The sequence below is a fragment of the Periplaneta americana genome, chromosome 3, assembly GCF_040183065.1.
Source record: "Periplaneta americana isolate PAMFEO1 chromosome 3, P.americana_PAMFEO1_priV1, whole genome shotgun sequence".
Lineage (NCBI taxonomy): Eukaryota > Metazoa > Arthropoda > Insecta > Blattodea > Blattidae > Periplaneta > Periplaneta americana.
In genome coordinates this window covers 13,871,580-13,896,287 of record NC_091119.1, presented here as the reverse complement: position 1 = coordinate 13,896,287, position 24,708 = coordinate 13,871,580, and the positions used below count along the sequence as shown (strand labels likewise).

The following is a 24,708-nucleotide window of genomic DNA, read 5'->3' as shown; positions in this document are numbered from 1 at the left end:
CTGAATATAGCTCGAACAAGCGGCATATACTACCTCTTTCGTCTGTCTCTTTCCTTTCCGCTGTAAAGCGCTCAGTCTCTCCTGAGCTCTAAAGCGCGCGCTTGCTCCTATGGGTATCAAGTGACTTGACTGCCTTATACTAATAATAAACAAATATTTCTGAAAAAAATACTTTTTCATTGGAATTCCATTCGTAATAACATTAATTCACAATGGGAAATAAATACGATAAAGTTGCAAGCTTCTGGTTGAGCGGTTTTTCGAGGGTGGTGAGGATAAACTTTCTTCCAGCTTGAAAAGTTGTGTAGAATATAATTCAAACTAGTGGCTTGTGCAGCAAATGCTGCTGCAAACTAAGTTCGTTAGAAGTTCAAATAAAAATTTTTCAGATTTATTTTCAATGAAGAATACTTGACATTTTGATAGTTATTTGCTTCCATAATAATGAAACATACTACCTCAGAATGGGTTTTTTAGGCTACATACTTTTTTTGAATCTATCCACCTTCAATTTGTGAGTTTCAATGCGGAAACGCAAGTATCAATGTCCGGACGATAGCAATAGCTGTTTCAGGTCATTGTGGATTGTAGGCGAAAGTTAAAAAAATGTCAGGTTTGCTAAGTTTTCGAACAATAGCATTTTTCTGCATGTAGAACTTGAAATGTAGAGCGTAAAATCATTTTATCCTACTAAGAGATCATGCTGAAATGATCTGGAGACTACAAAATTTTCTAGGTCTCTTATTTTATTAGTAAGTAATACCTTTTGGTCTTTCCTTAGGAACTGTATTTTTTGCGCTCTCTAGAGCCAATACTGAAGACGATGACACCTATCAATATCTACACTACACCGCCATTAAGTATATGAAAAAGACCCAACCCCACTTGTTTAAGAACTATAAAAATATTTTATTTTTAAAAACAGTATTATTATCTTACGTAAGTTTTGTAGTTATATATAGCCGCCACTCAGTAAATTATAGAAATGAAGATCTAAATTGAGATATTCTCTACATGTACTTACATAACCTCAAAACGTTTCACTTTCATGCCATCAATATAGCGTTAATATTATGTATAATTAATGAAAAATAGACGCATCATGACATTAACCATAATAATATGTAATTTCTAAAATGGTAATAATGTCATCAAACCACCTCAAGTTTCGTAGATTTGAATATCCAATACACAGATGTACTCACAAAATTATACACTGCAGAATGAGACTTGTAAATTATTTTTAATAACAAATTGAATTTGAGCTCTAAATATGTCGGCAATCCTGCAGGCCTTCGTGTAATAGCCTATTGTTTATTGTAGTGTGTGTTTTGTTTTGTTCTGAAATTCAATCAAGTCGGCCGTGATTGAATAGAATTAGTTCTCAAAACTGGCAACAGATGGATTTTGGAAAATAGGAAAATTATGTAGGAAAATTGACATTTCACTGAAAACTACTATTTTTCCGAAAAACTTTGAATGCCAGGCATGAAAATGAGGGGTCACTCATTAAAATCCGTTCAGCCGTTTTCCCGTAATTTCCATTACCAGTTCAAATTATATATATAGATAGTTTTAAGGGATAAAATGTGTGGTCAATTTTGTGATGGACGCGTTCCGTTGTTGCAGGACCGGTTGACGGGTCACGGAGCCATCGCCTCGATCGGTTCCGTGTCGGCTGGCACGGGTGGCTCGTCCCCGTTCAGCACCGCCTCGCACCACCACCACCACCACCGCTCGAACACGGGGACCGGCGGCGCGGCGGGCAACACGGGCGGCATGACTCCCACGTCACACCACCACTCGGTGTCCGCCACGGACTTCCAGCCGCCCTACTTCCCGCCGCCGTTCCCTCCCCCGCCCCCGAGCCACCACCACCACCAGGCGGCGTCGCCGGCCGCCGCCCAGGGCCACCACCAACTCGACTACCTCAACTCCGTGACGGCCGTCACGGACCCGTACTCGCAGACGCTCAACTCGCTCCACCAGACGGCGCAGGCTGCCGCCGCAGCGCACCACTACAACCAGCTGACCGCCGCGGCGGTGTCGGCGGGGCAGCGCACCACCACCACGCACGATGTCCTGCGCAGGGACACCGACCCCCTCCACGTTGTGAGTACACTACTACAGTATCTACTTCTTATTGCACGAGTGAGTGATTTCAAATTGTCAAGACCAGAGGTCTCCAAAAAGCATATCGTCATTCGTCCTCTCGATACTGCCCGCCGAACACAGGGTGCTGTAAGGCTAGAGAAGGGGGAGAGACTCGTACCTCAACAGATGGGAGCGATCAGTGGGGGATGGCGGCAACAGTCTACTTATGTTTACAAATAATAACATCAAAAGAATAAGAAATATCATACGTTTGTACATTATTTTGGCATATATGAAGCTGGAGCCCCGTCTGTTGCTATTGACACAAGCCATTGCAAATTCAACCTTTTGTATTCTACAGACGTGGACAAATTAGTAGCAAAATTGAAGATTTTTTGTTATATACTTTTACAAAATATGATTCTTCAATTCAGACTACAGTTGACATTTTTGCTTATTTCCAAATCATTAGCAAAATTGAAGATTTGTATTGTATATTTTTAGAAAATTTGACTCTTCAATTTGGACTACATTTGATATTTTTGCATATTTACAAATTATTAGCAAAACTGAAGATTTTTATTATATATTTTTACAAAATATGATTCTTCAATTCAGACTACAGTTGACATTTTTGCGTATTTCCAAATTATTAGCAAAATTGAAGATTTGTATTGTATATTTTTAGAAAATTTGACTGTTGAATTTGGACTACATTTGATATTTTTGCATATTTACAAATTATTAGTAAAACTGAAGATTTTTGTTATATACTTTTACAAAATATGATTCTTCAATTCAGACTACAGTTGACATTTTTGCGTATTTCCACATTATTAGCAAAATTGAACATTTGTATTGTATATTTTTAGAAAATTTGACTCTTCAATTTGGACTACGTTTGATATTTTTGCATATTTACAAATTATTAGCAAAACTGAAGATTTTTATTATATACTTTTACAAAATATGATTCTTCAATTCAGACTACAGTTGACATTTTTGCGTATTTCCAAATTATTAGCAAAATTGAACATTTGTATTGTATATTTTTAGAAAATTTGACTCTTCAATTTGGACTACATTTGATATTTTTGCATATTTACAAATTATTAGTAAAACTGAAGATTTTTGTAATATACTTTTACAAAATATGATTCTTCAATTCAGACTACAGTTGACATTTTTTAGTATTTCCAAATTATTAGCAAAATTGAAGATTTGTATTGTATATTTTTAGAAAATTTGACTCTTCAATTTGGACCACATCTGATATTTTTGCATATTTACAAATTATTAGTAAAACTGAATATTTTTATTACATACTTTTATCAAATTCAACTCTTCAATTTGGACTACAGTTCACATTTTGAATATTTCCAAATTATTAGCAAAGCTGAAGATTTTTATTTTATATTTTTACAAAATTTGGCTCTTCAATTTAAACTACAGTTGACATTTCTGCATATTTCTGTCTACTATAATGATGGAAATATGCAAAATTGTCAACTGTAGTCTAAATTGAAAAGTCAAATTTTGTAAACAGAATTATCATAAAAATCGTCAATTTTGATAATAATTTGTCCACGTCTGTATGATGCCTTTCAGTGCCTTCTCCATTTGTATTTTGTAATTACATCTAGAAGACATTCAGACACAGTAAAATGTTCATTAACTCCTCGGATGAAAATGGCTAGGTGAGCTTTGTCATTTCTATCTGTGCTTTCGTCCAATGCAAGTGAGTAAGCCACAAACTGGCTAATTGTGGTTTCAGCTTTAGATTCAATTACATTTACAATCTTGAAATTCCTTCTCTGAACTGTAATTGGAAACAATTTAATTTTCTTAAACTTTGACTTTGTTCTGGACACAGTATTTTAGTAACGTCCTGTATATACGATCTTATAAATGATGCTTATATAAAGGGCTTCATTGATTTTCCAATATTCCAAGCTAGAACATAGCTAGCAAGAAGCTGTTTTTGTTTAACATTGAGGACACGTGTGTGATTTGTGTTTGTATTTTCTTGTTTTATATTTATCAAAATATTTCTAGGCCTACGCATTTCACCTAAAATTAAACGAAAAACTATATGTTTGTCATGCGGAACTGAGTGCAAACGTATTGTAATATACTGATTATTATGTATAACCAACAGTTATACAGATAGCCACAAAATAAATTATTTTCACATGTCCAACATGCCTGTAATTATATGATATTCTTTGTGAAGAGCCGAGTATTGTCGTCGCATGTTGAATTTTAACACACCCTTAAGAATTTTCGAAAAAATTAAGCATTTCACATTCTCCCCACTAACACAAAAAAATTTATCTTCCTATTCATCCTTGAATGTATTACGTCCATGATTAGAAGACATTGTGAAACGGTGGAAGACGCCGACCAACACAGTGATAATGTCAGTCCGCCACTGCTCTTCGTTTGCGCATAGACATTGAGTACATTACATGTGGGGATGGGAGAGGCGGAGCGCGCTCATTACGTACTGGCTTCAGTTCCGTTCAGGGGCTTACTCGCGAGTACGCTTTTGGAGACGTCTGGTCTAGACTAAACTAGAAGTCGCAGAAAGAGCTGATGGGGACGCGAGATGATTTACAAAATAAAACGACAAAAATTCCATTTAACATGCATTTAACTATGCGTTCAGAAACATGAACAATATTTAACTTAAAATAAAAAAAAAAATCAATGCCTTAAACCTGGGTTACTTTGACCCACTGAAATGTATTTTTAAATGTTCTTTTGCTGATTTCCTGTAAAAATTTAGAATATGAAGCTCCAAATTTCATATACTGTACGGTTGCGGGAATATTTCTTAAAAGCACTCCAACTATTATAATAGTCACTGATATAAATAGTACATGTGAAAAAACTTAGCTCAAAGCTGTGGCCCAAAGTTACCTTACTTAGTTCCACCTTTGTTTTCTCATATACAAAGTGATCCATTTGGATATGGATAAAAGTAAAAAACATCGTAAAACATTTACTACTGAACTTTATTTGTTGAAACTTTGTGCATACAACACTGAAAGATGGGAGATTCCTCAGAGCTCAACATGACCCCCCATTGCGCACCCTGCACAACTCATAACGGTGATGCAATTCAGCCCATGTCCGTTGTAACATAAGAGGGGTGATTTGTTGAAAAGCTTGAGTAATTTTTACTCTCAGACAATGTTCCCGGGTTTCTGTGAATAGACAATGTCTTTAACCAAAACCCCACACGAAGAAATCAGGAGGGATTAGATCTGGGGAGCTTGGGGGCCAAGCCAAGAGATAGCTGCTTCTCGTACTGGGTTTCGCCTGCGACCTCCTGCATGTTTTTTTAACACAGAACCTGTTTCTACAAATGTTCGATACCACAACATTATGGAATCGTATTTAGGTACATTACGCATACCATACTCACGTCGAAATTCCCTTTGAACTCTTTTAACACTCTCAAATTTAGCATATCAAAGAACACATAGTGCCCGCTGTTGATTTGTAGTAGACATTTTAATCATCTACGATTTTCATTTGTCCTTTCAGATTATGGATTGTTGATTGTCACGTATGGAAACTCCCATCTTTTAATCATAATATAACCAACAAGAAATTCTTCCTACTATAATAATAGCTTTATAATAATAAATTAATATATCCTTACCCAAACGGATCAGACTGTATAGCCATAGTAAAATTAAACTGCACCAATGTAATACAGTACCTGGGAAACTGGACTACAAACTGGCAATAATATTCTTAAAAATAAGTCTGTCTGAAAATGAAAGATATTTATTTTGAGATAAATATTTAAACATTTCCAATGTTTTATGCTACAAATTGCTAAGACTGCAAAACAAAATAAACAAAACAAAACTACAGATATATTGTATTCAGTTGACGCCTTGAAGACAGAGAAAACCCCTCTTCAATTGTTTTGGGGTGGTAGTGTATTTTCTTTTCCACTGGTAAAATAAAATGTTCTTCCGTTGGGGTCATACCTAATACCGACCAGTAGGACTTGCATATATATAGTAAGTGTAAATTCCATTTTCGTGGTAACAGCTGGTGTTTCCAAGTTACACAAAGTTTCCAACAGCCAATGATTGGGTATTTTATTTTCAATGATCTGAAATGGCCTGCAAACAGTTACAACGAAAGAAAATTTAGCGCTAGGTATTATTTTGGCCTGGGCCAATGAAGCCACTATCCACGTGAATAGGTGCTATTTATTTTTAGGTAGGAAATACTGTCAAGGGTTTTACAATAATCAAATATTGTTTACATATCTTTTATGCCAATAGTTTGAGCTCACAAAAAAAATACACTTACTTGATTTTTTTCAATCATTGGTATTGGCTGGGAAGGAGGAAGTTTACACAATATTTATTTACTCCTACAACAATAAATGCCGTGAACATTACAGGAGTCCGACAAAGGCCGGGAGTTATTCTTAAAATATCTGACTATCGTGTGACACGTAGAAATGAATGATGGTGCGGTATGACCGATAGACAGTATTTGTTGGATTGAGACTGTATTTACTACACATTAATTTAAAAAAAAAAAAAAAAAAAACTTGCAGCCCTCAAATTAACACTTTCAAATTATTAGTGAAATGTTGAATTCTCCGTCTTTTGAGTTCACTAATATAATCAGAACATCTGGAATACCATGTAATGCAGCCTACTTGTATATATATAACAAATTCAAGTTTTAAAAAATCGGAAAAAATCTCAGAATATGAAATTCGCTATAAAACGACGCAATAGTAATAATTCGTGAATGTGTTCATATTTCGCTATTAGAACTCTGTTTCGCGATTTGTTGCGATTGTTTTATCCGCATATTATTATTCAGAATTACTTGTTTCGTAAAGATTTTAAAATTCTATTGTATACCGTAAACTGGGGTTAGTTTGAACATAGAGCAAACTTTGAACATTTTTCAGAAAACCATATTTAGGTTTCTACATGCTGTATTTGTTACAGATGGAGCTAAATTATCATAAAAATAATTCTCATACCAAATTTATCTCCATCTATAACAAGTACAGCATGTAGAAACCTAAATATGATTTTCTGAAAAAATGTTCAAAGTTTTCTCTGTCTTCAAAGTAACCCCAGTTTACGGTATCTATTATATCGTGATTTTCGCGATCTCCATAATTACTCGGCCCTGGGAATTAGTCGTCCTCCTAGTAGGTTTACGACACATAAAAGAATTCTATACCTGATAGGGAGATCAAGACAAAATTCGTCGGTCTTTTCTCGTCTACGTAAAATTTCGACGCTGAAGGTGTCGTTAAATAAAACATTACTATAAGTACTACTGCTACTACTAATACTACTACTGCTACTGCTACTACTACTACTACTACTGCTACTACTACTACTACTGCTACTACTACTACTACTGCTACTACTGTTACTGCTACTGCTACTACTACTACTACTGCTACTACTACTACTGCTACTACTACTGCTATTGCTACTACTACTGCTACTGCTACTGCTACTGCTGCTGCTGCTGCTACTACTACTACTACTACTACTACTACTACCACTATCGGAGATAGTCTCTAGACTCTAGTGTAACTTAAAATATAAATTGTAGTCGATGGCATAAGAAACCTTCTGAGAACTGTGCTTAAGATATTAATTTTTGGAATTTTCTGAACTTATTTTGTTTTATGCCACAAATTTAGTGTCCCTCGGATCCCGCAAGCTTTATTTCAGTTTTGAATGAATCCGTAGACTTTAGATTTTCTTTCCGAAAATTCCGTCATCCACAGCCCAGATTGAATCTTGTATTCCTTCGCCCTTGATGTATTCATAGATATCACTGAACACCCGAGAGCAACACCTGTTGCGCAGACTTTGTATTCCACTGTGTACGTTGCAGTCATGAGGATATTATTGGTGTACTCTTGAATTAAGACGCTGATCTTGTATTCACGGTGAGCTTAATGAGATAGTTATGACTAGACTTCGGATTTTAGGTAAAAACCTATTTTAATACTGAAAAGATAAGTTCATAAAAACTTGCAAGTACACGTTTCTCATAAAACTATGCCAAAAATTGGTATTTTAATAGCACCTAAAATGCCTATTTTGACCTATTAAGTATGTTTTATCTCTAATAGGTCAAGACACCCATTCTTATTTCGAAAATTTGTATTTTAAATTCCATTAATGTGTTCCTGGTTCTGTTGGAAGTAAAGTACAGGATAAACTGGAGCAAGTTCTGCAGAGAAATGTAGGACTGAAGGACCTGCGTACTGCTTCAGATATCCTAGCAGGGAAGAACACGGATTTACAATGTAACATTCCTGTCCAACTGGTGTCAAAATTGAAATACGCTCCTGTTACTTCAGTGGATGTGGAGCGTTCATTTTCAGCGTACAAATTTGTGTTGAGTGACAGACGACATTGCTTTTTAGTTGAAAATTTTGAAAAAATTATTAGTAATTTATTGTGAAGGTAATTATGGACATTAACGGACAAGGCTTGGTAAAAATTGATTATATTTGACTTGTTTGTGTACTCAATTTATGTCTAAAACTTATTTTCACATTCAATTGTTCAGTTTATGTATAACTAGTTAGATATTTGTTGTTCTGGTACTTTTACTAGTAGTGGTGGTAACGGTGTATAAGCATTTAAAACTATTAAATTCTAGAAGTGAATTCCTGGTGATTTGGAACATGTTTTTAAAGAAAACATTATTTTTTTTGTTAGAGTCTATTCTCAGTTCTTTAAAGACTATTTTCTACACTTTTAAGCCTATTTTAGGCACCTAAAATTATATTTTAACGACCTAAAAATCCGTACCCTAGTTATGAGTCTTGATTAGAAGAATTTGAGATCATCACTATATATTTCCAAAAGAATAGTAGGCCTAGTGGTACACATTTACCAGGAAAATTACTTCAGTCCAGTGTCATTATCAAAGGTGTAGTGAAGATAAAAGTACTGTAATTTGCCTTAGCCAGGGATCATGCGTGAGATAAAGTCAGTCTTGTCCACAATGCGAATGTTTTGGTTTTTCTGAATCGACGCATGCGACGTACGAGGCCCGCCTCGCACAAATCTGGATTACACGAGAGATAGTGAGTGGTTTCTATAGTTGCGAGGCACGCATGCGTCGTTTGAGAAAAACCAAGGTATTACCCTTCTTTTCTTTTTTATTTTGGCTCTATTATTTTCCTCTCGTCTTCGAGATTTTTATTGAGGCAATAAAATTTATTTTCTCGTCATATTTTATTAGCATATCAGTATTTTATAAAGACCGTGGTCATAGGAAGAAAAATAAAGAAGGTAAACTTCCGAATTCTAAATGAGGAAGTAGAGCAAGTGGACAGCTTGGAGTGTACTGTAAGCAGTAACATGAACTGCTGCCAGGAAATCAAAAGAAGAATAGCAACGCAAAGGAAGCTTTTAATAGAAAAAGGAGCATCTTCTGTGGACCTCTGGAGAAAGAACTAAGGAAGAGACTAGTGAAGTGTTTTGTATGAAGTGTAGAATTTTATGGGGCAGTAACATTGACATTGCGACGAAATGAAGAGAAGCGAAGTGTGGATATGGAGAAGAATGAAACGTGTGAAGTGGACAGACAGAATAAGAAACGAAGCTGTGTTGGAAAGAGTGGGTGAAGAAAGAATGATGCTGAAACTGATCAAGAGAGAAAAAGGAGTTGGTTGGGTCACTGGCTGAGAAGAAACTGTCTATTGAAGGATTAACTGGAATGAATGGTGAACGGGAGGAGAGTTCGGGGCAGAAGAAGATATCAGATGATAGACATTAAGATATATGGATCATACGAGGAGACAAAGAGGAAGGCAGAAAATAGGAAAGTTAGGATAACTGTGGGTTTGGAGTGAAAGACCTGCCCTTTGGCAGAATACTAAATGAATTAATGGATGAGTATTTTCTGCAAATCACAAATCGTTTTTCTGCTTGTCATTCTAAAGTTCTTGTCTTTCTTTACCTATTTTCGCCCTTGTTTCTCTTTTTCTACACATCTATCTATCTATCTATCTATCTATCTATCTATCTATCTATCTATCTATCTATCTATCTATCTATCTATCTATCTATCTATCTATCTATCTATCTATCTATCTATCTATCTATCTATCTATCTATCTATCTATCTATCTATCTATCTATCTATCTATCTATCTATCTATCTATCTATCTATCTATCTATCTATCTATCTATCTATCTATCTATCTATCTATCTATCTATCTATCTATCTATCTATCTATCTATCTATCTATCTATCTATCTATCTATCTATCTATCTATCTATCTATCTATCTATCTATCTATCTATCTATCTATCTATCTATCTATCTATCTATCTATCTATCTATCTATCTATCTATCTATCTATCTATCTATCTATCTATCTATCTATCTATCTATCTATCTATCTATCTATCTATCTATCTATCTATCTATCTATCTATCTATCTATCTATCTATCTATCTATCTATCTATCTATCTATCTATCTATCTATCTATCTATCTATCTATCTATCTATCTATCTATCTATCTATCTATCTATCTATCTATCTATCTATCTATCTAAGTTGGTAGAGATAGGGGCATCAGACCTTCTCTTCCCCTCTACCAAGAGATTACAACTACAATATTAAGAATACAATTGCAATTATAATTACAATTATTCAAAAAATAAAAATCTTTAAGTATGAGGGGTTTTGTAGAAGAGCTTTTGAGAAGCTAGAAGAGATTGGGTCACGACCTTGCTTTGAAGGAACTTCCAACTGGTAGTCACTGGTTTTTTGTCTGTAAATCTCGTACCCCATAGCGCCAGTAATGTGACATTCAGTGAACACACCTCTTTTCTACAAGACCTCTGAAGGACTGTAATCATGTAGTGTACAAAGGAAAATCTTTGGATTTATTTATAGCACCTTATCGGAATGGATTCGGCCTGGCCAATTACCCCCAGCGTCCTCTTCTCACGGTTGTCCAGTCGCAATAAGAGCTACAATTTTATTAACGGAGCGAGTGGGTGAACTAGATTGTCCGGCCAGGATTGATTTGAAGTTGGACCTGCTCTGGTTTGGCAGCTTGTGCTTTTAAATCCTCTCCTCACAATAGATAAAAAAGTGGATTATATACAGGAACATGCCGTTCATAGATACAAAGTCAGGAGTGTAAAATGAAAAGCTGGTATTACAGAATTCGGAAATTTATCTTCACTAAAACTCTTAGTCTATCCTCGCAAGTCTGCCCACGATTGAATTACTTTATCGAGAATCGTGTTTCCTATTCATTTAAATCTGGCAGATTGCGTTGAAAAGCTTTCAGATTGTTTTTTGTCTGGTTGTCCTAACGGAAAAATTATTCTGTCTGCATTAATATTCAGTAGCGAGACTAGTTATTGTATGACTCTCTAATGCTATGTGTAGTAGTAACAACCGAATCAGTTTAATTAATTGTAGATTATTTCACACAAATAGATGGGTTGCCAAAATACAGGTTGTTTAAAAAATACGGGGCATAATTTCAGGTATGTATTTCCCACATGTGGACAATCAAAATAGTTCATTACAACATGTGTCCGGAAATGCTTTATTTCCGAGTTACGGCCTTCACAACATTGAAATTCACCGGAACCATACCTCATGTTTTAGAAGACACTCCACTGATCAATGGTCAACATATTCACTTCTTGCATGATGGCGTCCACTGATCAATGGTCAACATATTCACTTCTTGCATGATGGCGCTCCTGCACACTTCAGTCGTACGGCTCGCCGGTACTTGAATCGAAGGTTTCCTGATCGATGGATAGGTAGAGGTGGTCCAATTGCTTGGCCTCCACGCTCACCTGATCTGAACCCTCTCGATTTCTACTTGTGGAGCCATTTAAAATCATTGGTTTATTCGTCTCCGGTGCCTGATTTGGATTCTCTTCGGAATCGAATTGTGGCATGTTTTGAGGACATACGCAATACTCCTGGAGTTTGGGATCGTGTTCGCAGGTCAATGAGACATCGATGTGAGGTCTGTATTCAAGCAGGAGGTGGACATTTTGAACATCTTCTGTAATGTCAACGACCTGCGGAAAGAAAAACGTTCCGGTGAATTTCAATGTTGTGAAGGCCATAACTCGGAAATGAAGCATTTCCGGACACATGTTGTAATGAACTATTTTGATTGTCTACATGTGGGAAATACTTACTTGAAATTATGCCCCATATTTTTTAAACACCCTGTATAATTCGCTCTTTAGAGAAGTAGATTTTATTCTTGTGTTGTATGATAACTAAAGTCTGTGTGATGAATCTTGTCTCACTGTGAAAAGAGAGAGAAAGGAGATATGTCTTTCCTCGTCTGTGTTGCTATGGAAATGGGGGGAGTGGAGCGATACCGTCCATCCTTCCAGTGGCGGAAGGGACTAGTTGATACATTCTGTAGCGCAAAATAAAATAACAAAATATCTCTCTTCGTACTGTGCAGTTCCGTCACTGAGCTTGTCTTTCAAGAAGCTGAGTTCCGGTAGCCTGTACAATAACAAGATTTTGAAAGGAATCCTGAAAATTTGCAACTCTCGTATAATCTCCACCCTCATTTGAAGAGACTTGGTTTTATTGCTACTGAGACAAGATAAATCTTACCAGGTTACAGAGAGTGGAATTTAGGCAAAAACCTATTTTTTTCGTAGATAAATACAGGCTTGATATTTAATATTTACATTTTTCATGGAAATATAGGTATAAATAAAGGGGTTTATAGTGCCTAAAAATACCTATTTCGGCGTTAATGCTTATTTTTAAGTTTTTTTTTTCAATCTTTGCATCAATTTTCGTAATTATTTACTGTTTTTCTTCACATCCTGTACCGTTTACATTCCAAGACGGATAACGACAACTCCTTCCTAGCATGTGAACAACACAATAGAGAAGTACCTCCGGGAAACCCCTTCTCCTTCTCTTTCTTTCAGCCGGCCTGGGTAGCGTACTCGGTATAGCGCTGGCCTTTTGTGCTCGAAGTTGCGAGTTCAATTTTGGCCCTAGTCAATGGCATTTAAGTGTGATTAAATGCGACAGGCTCATGTCAGTAGATTTATTGGCATGTAAAATAACTTCTGCGAGACAAATTATTATTATTATTATTATTATTATTATTATTATTATTATTATTATTATTATTATTATATCCTCTTTATCTGTCAGCAATTTAACACAAACTCACTGGGTTGTACCCGAATAAGCATTCTCTTACATTCCAAGACAGATAACAACCCCTTCCTTTTTTCTCACCATTTTTAAATACAACAGTAAGCGACACAATAGCCACAATAGGTGCTGATCATCTACTGTGAAGAAAACTATAGAAATGTGATTGGAGAATGAAAAACACTCTTATACTTGTGACATGTTTTAACAAAAAAAGCCTATTTCATATTTTAAAGAGCCTAAATAAAGGATTTTAAGAGCCTGCTTTAGGCGCCTAAAATGCCACTTTTTAGAACCTAAAATGCCTCTCTCTAATGATAACTAGACCTAGAATTTTTAAGCTCTAAAAATGTAGATTTAGGCACCTATAACAGGCTTTAAAAACTATAAAATAAATTCTAAGTATCCTATTTTAGGCGTTAAAGAATGTGTAATACCAAATAATATCACAATCATTAACAGCAAATGGATGTAAGATATGAAATTAAATTATTTTAGCGTATATATATATATATATATATATATATATATATATATATATATATATATATATATAGCCGTCCAAATCTTGGATTTTAAATATCGGCATCCTAATCAATTCAAATGAACAAAAATGAAAATGTAAATTAATGTTAAAAAACACATAATGAAATTAAAAAAAAAAAACATAATATTCTGCGACAAGATGTGATAGCTATCAAACCATAAAAAATATATATAAAATGATATAGTCACTTGATTAAATTTCGATTAAAATTTCATTATGTATTTTTTTAACATTAATTTACATTTTCTTTTTTGTTCATTTGAATTGATTAGGATGCCAGTATTTTAAATCCAAGATTTGGACGGCTATCATTTCGATGATATTCTCTCTGCATATTTGATACATGATTTTAATTTAATTTGTACATTTAACCCTTAACTTGTAAGAGCTTCATTTTTCACGCTAGTTTATTAAACCCTGTCGGACCTTAAAGAAAACAACTATCGCAATGTGCATATTTTTATGTGTTGTACAATATTACAGTATTGTGAAATTTTAATTTTTCTTACTTACTTACTGGCTTTTAAGGAACCCGGAGGTTCATTGCCGCCCTCACATAAGCCTGCCTTTGGTCCCTATCCTGAGCAAGATTAATCCATTCTCTATCATCATATCCCACCTCTCTCAAATCCATTTTAATATTATCCTCCCAACTAACACTCTATATGCATGTTTCTACCAATTTTTTTCTATTGTTCTAATAAATTATAGCATATAGCCTATTAACCTCTTGTATCCTATAGGATGTATTGTCAATTTAAGGATTAAGTGTTTTCCGTTCTTTAATGTCTTTTTTATTGACGTCAACAATCTATACTTTCATACTATGTAAAACTCTTCACTAAAATTTTTAATAGAATGTTTGTTTCACTAGATATCTCTAATTTATTGTCAATGTCTGAAGATGCCATACTGAATGGCGAAAACGTTAACAATTTAAAAATACAATGTAAATTTACAATCGCATAATTTTTAATTTATTACTTGACTTATTGGAATCTTAAAAAATGAACTAAAAAAAAGGTTATTTAGATTAATAACATTTTAAAGCAAATATTTATGTCTTAAGAAAGCAACTGTAGTCTAAAACGGACATTAAGTAAATAATATGAAAGTGCCACAGCTGGCTGTAGGAGATGCATATTGAAGAAAAACAGTTCTGACGTAGTTTGGCGCACGCACGGAACTTCGGGGCCAATCATTTGAATTATCTTGTAAAATATATGTATAAAAAGTGATCACGAAGTCTGTATCCATACGGAGTGACGTGTTTCCGATTACACACCCTTCAATTTCTCGACCACGCCGCACGAAGAGGCCCTCACACGAATATAATTGCCCTGTGACTCACCCTCTTGCATGAATTTTAAATCATCGCTCTGGACATCTACAACATTTTCCTCAAAGATAAAGGTGAAGGTTAAAGGAGCAGTTCTTTCTTTCAGTCAAACAATCGTCCTGTCAGCTGTTGCATAGTAGGACTTCGTAGCATTTCCGTACAATTAGACTAAGAGGAATATGATCTTTAATTGCTTTCAACCAAATACGAAAATATTTCTTTTAACAGAAATATTACTGACTTGTCTTCCTCAGTTAAATTCCTAGGCATTCACCTCGAAGCCATTCTGGGCTGGAGTACACACATAGAATATCTTGTTAATAAAATTAATAATAGTACATTATGCAACGGGCCTATAATGATACTAATTAAGACGCAAGTATGTTTATGAAACGAGCTCAAGGGAGTTTCATAATTTTCATACGAGCGTCTTAATTACCATCATAGGCAAGTTTCATACGACTTTTTATGCTCGACCATATTCCTAACTTTAAATTATTCAGAAGTATACATTTTATTTGTATCTGACAGAAGATCGGAAGTGACCTTGTTCATAGCTCCTGAATTGTGAGATGTGCGCAGACGCGAAAGTACTGATTTTTTCCGAGGAACAATAATGTCATTGACCTTGATGTAATGTAACATGAACTAATTTTGATATAACCTGGAAATTGATTTAAAGTTGAAAAACGAGATGACAAATTGAATTTATTTGAATATTATTTACAATTAACGCTAATTATTATAGTAACAGAACATAACCTTCTGCGACAGTATTGGATTTCCAGCCTCCGTGACGTTTCCCTCGTCTTTCGATTGCATATCCGAGAATAATCGAAAACCTGAACTTTAATGAATAGGTGTACTTTAATGACATGCATTAAAAGACTGCTGCCAGGTGTATAATTACTACATTTCGGCATGGTCAAGCATAAAATAATTTTCATGTTACGAATCCTCAGACAAACATTATGTTCTAATTCTTCACTTACAGTTTATTATGCCCATATTCACAGTCACTTAAGTTACGGGACTCTTTTTTGGGGCAACCATACTTCGGCTTCTAAGTTGTTTATTCTTCAAAAGAGCAGTGAGAATTATTTGTGGTGTCTCTTCTAGAACTCATTGTAAACCACTTTTTGTACAACTAGGAATACTTACATTGCCGTCAATGTTTATTCTCGATTGCCTTCTGTATGTTAAGCGTAATGTGCATAATCTTCCTACTTGTTCATCTATTCATAATTATTCTACCCGTTCCAGACTTGACATATATTTCACCAAGTACAAATATAGTTTTATTTCCATATCTTATAAATTTTATAATTCTTTACCATTGCATATAAGAAACACGTCATATTTTACTTTCAGAAGGATGGTGAGAAGGACTATAATGGCAAATCCAATCTACAGTGTCAATGATTTTAGCTATATTACGTTTTAGATATCTACTCTGACGTTGTCTATGGCTGTAAATCTCTGGATGACATTAAATTCATCTATCTATCTAAAACCAGTACTAAAAGATTTGAAATTACCGTTTGCACTCAAAAGCGAACACTTTAAGAAACGTATTTATCTTATTCTTCAGTCTCTCTTTTTTCTACCAAACGCGAATGTATCCCATTGCTCACTTACTGAGACATAAACCAAGTCATCCATACAAATACGGACAAATGTAAAATGACTCTGAATAAAATCAATAATATTTTTGATAGTGAGTGAAATTTATTCTGTATTCCAACCTGCAGCATTAGCTTAAAGTTTTGTATAGGCACTATCTTAATGTGAATGCCAATTTTAGTTTTTCTTGCTTCCTGAAAAGAATTATAACATGGGTATGTCCGCTTTTGGACGCAAGCTCCACTGCGTAAGTCTCAGAAATTTCCATAACGTTTTTAGTTTCTCATTAGAGAATATATTATGATGCCATGCCGTAATAAATCAATTTCAAGACTTTTACAGAAATAAGTACATGTTTTCAGCTGCACTGATACCAAATAAGCAGTTTCGGACATGTCGTCTGTTTGTCAACGATTCTACCTGAACTATTGGACGGATTTTGTTCATATTTTTAATTAGCTACGAGTAAATTTATCAGGAAACATTGCACATGAAAAATGTAATAATTTTTAGTAAAAATTAACGGGTCTTAATTTGAAGTCAGAAACAAACAATAGCGCTCACTTAATATATAACTACGTTTCTTCTACTACTCTTGCTCTTGTTACTGTTTCTTCTGCTACTCTTGCTGTTGCTACTGTTTCTTCTACTACTCTTGTTGTTGCTACTGTTTCTTCTGCTACTTATTCTGCTGCTACTGCTTCTTCTACTACTTTTTCTGCTGTTTCTTCTACTACTATTGCTTGTTGTTACTATTTCTTCTACTACTCTTTATATTACTGCTGTTTCTTCTGCTAATCTTATAGTTGCTACTGTTTCTTTTACTATTCTTGCTCTTGCTACTGTTTATTCTGCTACTCTTGCTGTTGCTACTGTTTCTTCTGCTACTCATACTATTGCTACTGTTTCTTCTACTATTGTTGCTACTTATTCTGTTGCTACTGCTTCTTCTACTACTTTTGCTGCTGTTTCTTCTACTACTGTTGCTGTTGTTACTGTTTTTTTCTACTATTCTTTCTGTTGTTACTGTTTTTTTCTGCTACTCTTGTTGTTGCTACTGTTTCTTCTGCTACTCTTGCTGTTGCTACTATTGCTTTTACTACTCTTGTTGTTGCTATTGTTTCTTCTGCTACTTTTGCTGTTGCTATTGTTTCTTCTGCTACTCTTGCTGTTGTTTCTTTTGCTACTCTTGCTGTTGCTACTGTTTCTTCTGCTACTCTTGCTGTTGTTACTGTTTCTTTTGCTACTCTTACCTTTGCTAGTGTTTCTTGTGCTACTCTTGTTGTTGCTACTGTTTTTCTGCTACTCTTGCCTTTGCTACTATTTCTTCTGTTACTCTTGCTGTTGCTAATATTTTTTCTGCTACTCTTGCTGTTGCTACTGTTTCTTCTGCTACTCTTGCTGTTGCTACTGTTTCTTCTGCTACTCTTGCTGTTGCTACTGTTTATTCTGCTACTCTTGCTGTTGCTACTGTTTCATCTGCTACTCTTGCTCTTACTATTGTTTCTTCTGCTACTCTTGTTGTTGCTACTGTTTCTTCTGCTACTCTTGCTGTTGCTACTGTTTCTTCTGCTACTGTTTATTTTGCTACTCTTGGTGTTGCTACTGTTTCTTTTGCTACTCTTGCGGTTGCTACTGCTTCTTCTGCTACTCTTACTCTTGCTACTGTTTCTTCAGCTGCTCTTGCTGTTGCTAACATTTTTCTGCTACTCTTGCTGTTGCTACTATTTCTTCTGCTACTCTTGCTGTTGCTACTGTTTCTTCTGCTACTCTTGCTGTTGCTACTGCTTTTCTTGTGTATATGCATTTTCTTCATGGCCTCACACTTGAAGGGCACTTAGTGGGAATCTAGTTAAGCGGATTCGGCTCGACAACGAACCTCTATCTAAAACGACACAGGGCATTTTATAGCTGCTAAATCTTCAAGAGAAACTTACCATGTTGATGATTAATAGTATTCTACGGCTTTCTCCAGGCGCTAATATTTTAACCTAAGAAATAGCATTAATTTTTCTGCCGACCTCCCTCCAAAATGTTCTTAAGTTCCTTCAGTAAAAGAATGAAGTGGCTAACAGAGTTGAGACTCATATTAGGAGGAGTAGTAGTTTCTTGCTCATTTCTCTAAGACCTTTCGCAAAGACTTGCGCTAGGTACTTTTTAATATATTGTTACTTTCTCCTAACTCTTTATTTCGAATGCTGGCATAACTTTTGCAATGAACAATATTTATGCTCTAGACGAGATTCGAACTCAGAGTTAAAGCTGTAATTTAAATCATTAATGCGCTTCAGTATGTTATGCCTTTCTTACAAATCCTTCTTAACCTATAAATGAGATTGTTCTCGAAGATCAGACGTAGTTGGGTTCTGGCATGGGTAGTAGACTTAATGAAATCGTATGGCTCCTTATTTTTGTGTTCCCCGAAGTTTTGACGGTCATCATCGATTTGTTATGCCGAATGCTTCTCAGTCCCTCTTGTCACTTGCAAGCGTCTCTTTCAAGTCGTGGTCCAAAGCACAGTAGCTCTGCTTTTTGACAATTATTCATAACACGATTTTTCTTCTCACTTTTTTTGTCCCACTCTCGCCCTCAGTTTATATCTTTCCACCTTCAACATTCACTCGTTTGTACATGATTTCACGGATGTTGGATTCATTCTATAGTTGCATTTTCCACGCATGTTTCAACATGTCTCAGATATGTACCACTTTATTTTTATAAAAAACGTTTTACACAATGAAATATTCCCAAGAGTGGACCATTAGTAATTATGTGGTTTGTTAAAGCGTCTCTTTTTATGACTCCTGGACGGTTAGTTCTAAAGTATAAGCACGTATCAAACAGATTATGTTTTTATTATTCCTGGACAAATTGTGAGAGGTCCACAGACGATGTTTAAAAACAGTAAGCCTTAAGTAAAGAAACGATTCTCTTCGGCAATTGTCATTGAAATGAAAATTGTAATATAGCAACCACTCTGTACGCTAACCCCGTAACAAATTAGCCATACAAGAATTAGTTTTCTGCCGGATTCCCTTCAAAAATGACGGGTATTCAATCATTGTTAAGGTCTTTGGTGGACAGGGTAGTTACAAAGTATGGATCCTCCGAATACTTGTATTGCACACACATCTATTCCCACCTTTACTCTATGTCGTCAGATTTAACCAAATTTTCCTGTATTGTATTTATTTATAGTCCTTGGTATTGGTACATCGCTTTACAGCTAGAATATGGAACAAGTCAAAAAATCTTAATAGTAATGCAAAGTCTTAATTCATAGTCACAGTCTAGTTGAAATATATATACAGAAGAGTTTTACAATGTACTAGTACAACACAAGGGGTTAGTATCGATACTTATACTAGACAGGAATATTTATGCAGCGTTGCTGAATGTCATAAATTCACCTACAGAATAGAAGACGTGAAAAAAAATGGTACTTCTTTAATTTGGCCCTAAATAATCTTATGTTTTGAGTTTGATTGTTTATATCCATACGGAAGCTATTAAAAATGCTTACTGCCATATAACGCACTCCTTTTTGATAGCACGATAGACTTTCCATGGAGTATGAAAGTCACTTTTTTAACTAGTATTTATGCTATGAACTGTTGAATTAGTTACACAGATCTAACGATTACATACGAGGAAGATTATTAATGAAAAAATATACTGACAAGCCATGGACATTATTTGTAGTTTTTTGAAAATGGTCCTATAGGATTCCCTAGCTTTGGCACCTACTATTATTCTAATTACTCTTTGTTGTAATAGGGATATACTGTTACTATCTGTGGAATTTCCCCAGAATATTATTCCAAAATTCATTACCGAGTGGAAGTATGCAAATTATATTGTTTTTAAGATATTGATATTTATTATCTTTTGCATAGATCTAATAGCAAAACAAACTGAATTTAGTTTGGGGGTAATTTCTTTAATGTGATGTTTCCAGTTTAACACATTATCGACTTGTAAGTCAAGGAATTTGGTTGTTGTTGTTGTTGTTGTTGTTGTTGTTGTTGTTTCTATTAGGGATCTATTATTAATTATTGCGATACATTTTGTAATATTTTGTAAAATATCTAATACTCTCAATAGATTTACCTGTTTCTTTACAAATTTTAATAAAAGGATATAGTTTGTAATATTTTGTAAAATATCTAATACTCTCAATAGATTTACCTGTTTCTTTACAAATTTTAATAAAAGGATACAGTTTGTAATAGTTTGTAACATATCTAATACTCTCAATAGATTTACCTGTTTCTTTACAAATTTTAATAAAAGCATATAGTTTGTAATATTTTGTAAGATACCTAATACTCTCAATAGATTTACCTGTTTCTTTACAAATTTTAATAAAAGGATATAGTTTGTAATATTTTGTAAGATACCTAATACTCTCAATAGATTTACCTGTTTCTTTACAAATTTTAATAAAAGGATATAGTTTGTAATATTTTGTAAAATATCTAGGGCCTAATATTGGCAATAGATTTACCTGTTTCTTTACCAATTTCAATAAAGGGATATAGTTTGTAATATTTTGTAAAATATCTAATACTTGCAATAGATTTACCTGTTTCTTTACAAATTTCAATAAAGTCATATACCGGTACGCCATATAGCAATGCTACACATAGGACATAAATTCTGCTGTGACGTCAAACTCCCATGACAAAGCAGCCATGTGACATTCTTATCTTTATAACATTAATTCCGATGTGAAATAATATCCGTGACAAAAAATCTGTAACAAGAAGACCGTGGTACTTTTTACCTGTGACAAAAAGTCCGGGAATCCATAAAATCTAATGTGTAACGTAGATGATGTTGATGATGATGATGATGGTGTTTGTTATTTATACTGTGCTTAACATAGTGTCCTTGTTTGGATACTTCGGAAAATATAAGTATTGAGTAAAATTTCTTTCCGGTGGTTAAGATAATCGACTTAAGTGTGAACTAGACCTTTCAAATCTTTTGCTTAGGAAGTGGCACCTTTCAGTGTTATTACTTCAAAGTAATCATAGTTAGACGAGAGTAAATGAAGTTGTCAGCAGGAGGTCGAGTATCCAGATCGTGGGAATTCGCAGATGTCTTCTTGCAGAAGCGAGGCCAAGCCGTGTGGTTTGTAGGTTACAGAGCTCTTACCCGTCTTGTTCAACTTCCGATTCCCATTGCACTGGATTTCCGGTTCAGTTTGGAAATGTTCCAATCTACATTGTTTCGAGAAGAATCTCCACTCTGACCTCACACCGGTACCTGCAGGATTAATACTAGCTTTAATTATTTTGCCTACCTCGCGGCTAAATTTAAATCTGGTTCACAGAGTTAACGAGAACAGGTGGCATTTCACTTACTTTTTTTCTCTTTTCATAATTTTATATAGGTTTACTCGTTGAAAAATGCAGCTACATAATTTTTAAAGAAGCGCGAAGAACCAGAAATTAAGAACAAGAATAGGAACTGCGATGAAACCTGTGGTGGCAGCTGGAGTTGATTTATATTGTCCCACTCTGCAGGCCATTGAATTTTTCAGCAGGAAATTGTGAAAGCTGTGATGTTTCGCCCATATTTTTAAACCGTCCTTCACATGATGGCATTTACAGTTATACCATAAGGCAAGTCTTTAGTAAAATCAGCTATCATTTAATGTGGTTGCCAAGATACAAGATCATCCCAAAATTTTATATGGAAATAATTGCTGTATTTTTGTCTACCTATTTTCAGTACGGTTCCTCTAAGTTGTGTAATATATTCTTAAACTTTTTGATATGCTGATTATGATTCTTGCTCTAGGAACAGAGCAAATTCGATTCCTGTTCAGTCATATCCTAACTACAATAATTTAAAGTTTATTTCTTCTATGTTATTTATTTATTTATTTCGAAACCGTTATTTCATATGTATATGTTTATTGTTAGTAAAATAACGTTTGTGCGAGATCGTGCGTATTTGCTTGCTTTCCGCACACAACCAATACGCGGTAAGTGTGAAATACCACATTCAGTATTCCCAACGTAACACACATAACAATTTCCCTATTCTTACCGCTTAAGCGTCATATTCATTTTACTGCTTTAGGCTTTTAACATATTATTTTCAAAGACGTTCAATATAGTAATAATTATAAATTGGAAACTTACTACTGCAATTTCACCTAAATTGCACTGTTAATTATTGTTTTTAAATATTTGCAAAAATTCAGTAAGCTCTACAACACCACAAAAGTTACTGCATTTGTAATGCAAGTAACATTAAGGAAGCCGTGAAAAAATCAACAAGATTCCAGACTCGTCATAGACTGGGGGAAAAAAAAGACAGACGTATATCACAGCCTGCTGGAGTATAGTAAACACAGAAAACATTTTATAGGAACAATGTTGAAGATAGATATATTTGTTTTCCAAAGTTGCCGTCATTGAACAGAAACCAAGATGGAGATTTCATTGTAACTAATTAGAAATTCCTCTTTCAGGTATGTATAAACGATCTTCGCACAAAATAATGTACGATACACGAGCGGTATGTTTGTTTTCATGTTCTCGGAAATTAAAAAAGCTCAACTACGTTTCGCTTTTTCAATCTATTCCTCGAACATGAAAACGTCAACATACCGCTCTTGTAACGCATATTACTATTACAAACTTACAAACAGGATTCTTCACTGAAGATGTAAAATCTCGTTTTTCAGCGAGTTATCCAAACACACAATTAACCAGAATAAAAATAATTATTAGACAGAAAGTGAGTCAAAAAACTTATGGATAAATTAACTTAAATACTTATTATACATATATACATCACATATTCGTTATATATGAGGTCTCGCCTACCTCATTAATTATTACACGACTACTATGAAGTAACCAATGTGTATTATTATCATTTAATTCGAGAAAAATTCGTTCCGGCACCGGGAATCGAACCCGGGACCTCTCAGCTCTGCGCGCTGAGTGCTCTTTCCAACTGAGCTATGCCGGGACACGATCCACGGTGCCGGCCAAACTCTTCTCGTTGTAATGTTTTACGTCCTTACTACCTGCAGTTTAGACAATGTAAGTCGTCAGGAGCGCATATTTAAGTGACTTTATGGCCATATTCAACATCAGTTTGTGACAACTGCTAACAGTTAATACATCACATATTCATTTTGTATGAGGTCTCGCCTACCTCATTGAATATTACACGACTACTATGAAGTAGCCAATGTGTATTATCACCATTTAATTCGAGAAACTACAGTCTACAACACTTTTTAGAGTATCTTTATGTCTCTTCAGAGAATGAGGCATATTGACCTGTCGTGGGTGTCACTCTACAGACATGTCACTGTTTGCTCAGGTCCCACTTCCCTTTCCCGCGACTGTACCGTCTTCAAGTCTTGGAATTTCCTTGGCTCGTCATCTTCAAAGTCTCGCAGAGAGGATCAGAGGAATGTGAAGCAAACTTCCAATTCTGCATTGTTTGAATTTGTAGTTAATTTTTATAAAAGTTGGATGAAGGGTAGGAGGGGGGGTTGGTGAGGGAAGAGGACGGCCTGTTGTAGAAGTGGTGGCTCACGCAAGGGGCGGCGGGCGAGTGGAAATCTAGTCTTTGCTCTTATTAGCACATTAGTAGGAGACATAAATTATTTTGATGACTTAATTCAAGAAGACATACGGGCAGACAGTCTCTTTACAGTGCAGGTTGCACAGCGATTCCGCGATAGCTTGACGAATCGGGGCTGTATAAAGAACTGATTATTCCCTGTCGGCTTTTGTTACGTCAAAAGCTTCACTACTTATGATTGTCAGTATTTCTTTTAAAGAGTATGGGCAATGACAAAAAAATAGCATTAACAGAGTTCCGACAAAACGGTAGTAACGGAG

The 24,708-nt window shown here is 35.0% G+C and overlaps 1 protein-coding gene and 1 non-coding gene across 14 annotated transcripts in view; one reads left to right on the top strand and one right to left on the bottom strand.

The window, feature by feature from the left end:
- The window catches only part of TfAP-2 (transcription factor AP-2), a 978,986-nt gene that overhangs the window by 526,518 nt on the left and 427,760 nt on the right, over positions 1–24,708 (top strand). For all 13 annotated transcript variants that reach the window (XM_069820017.1, XM_069820019.1, XM_069820016.1 and 10 more), the window contains one exon: positions 1,630–2,112. In XM_069820017.1, coding sequence (XP_069676118.1) covers positions 1,630–2,112 — 483 coding nt within the window. The remainder of the gene's footprint in view (positions 1–1,629; positions 2,113–24,708) is intronic.
- Positions 23,746–23,822, bottom strand: TRNAC-GCA (transfer RNA cysteine (anticodon GCA)). The gene has a single exon. It is a non-coding gene; the product is annotated as a tRNA-Cys (tRNA).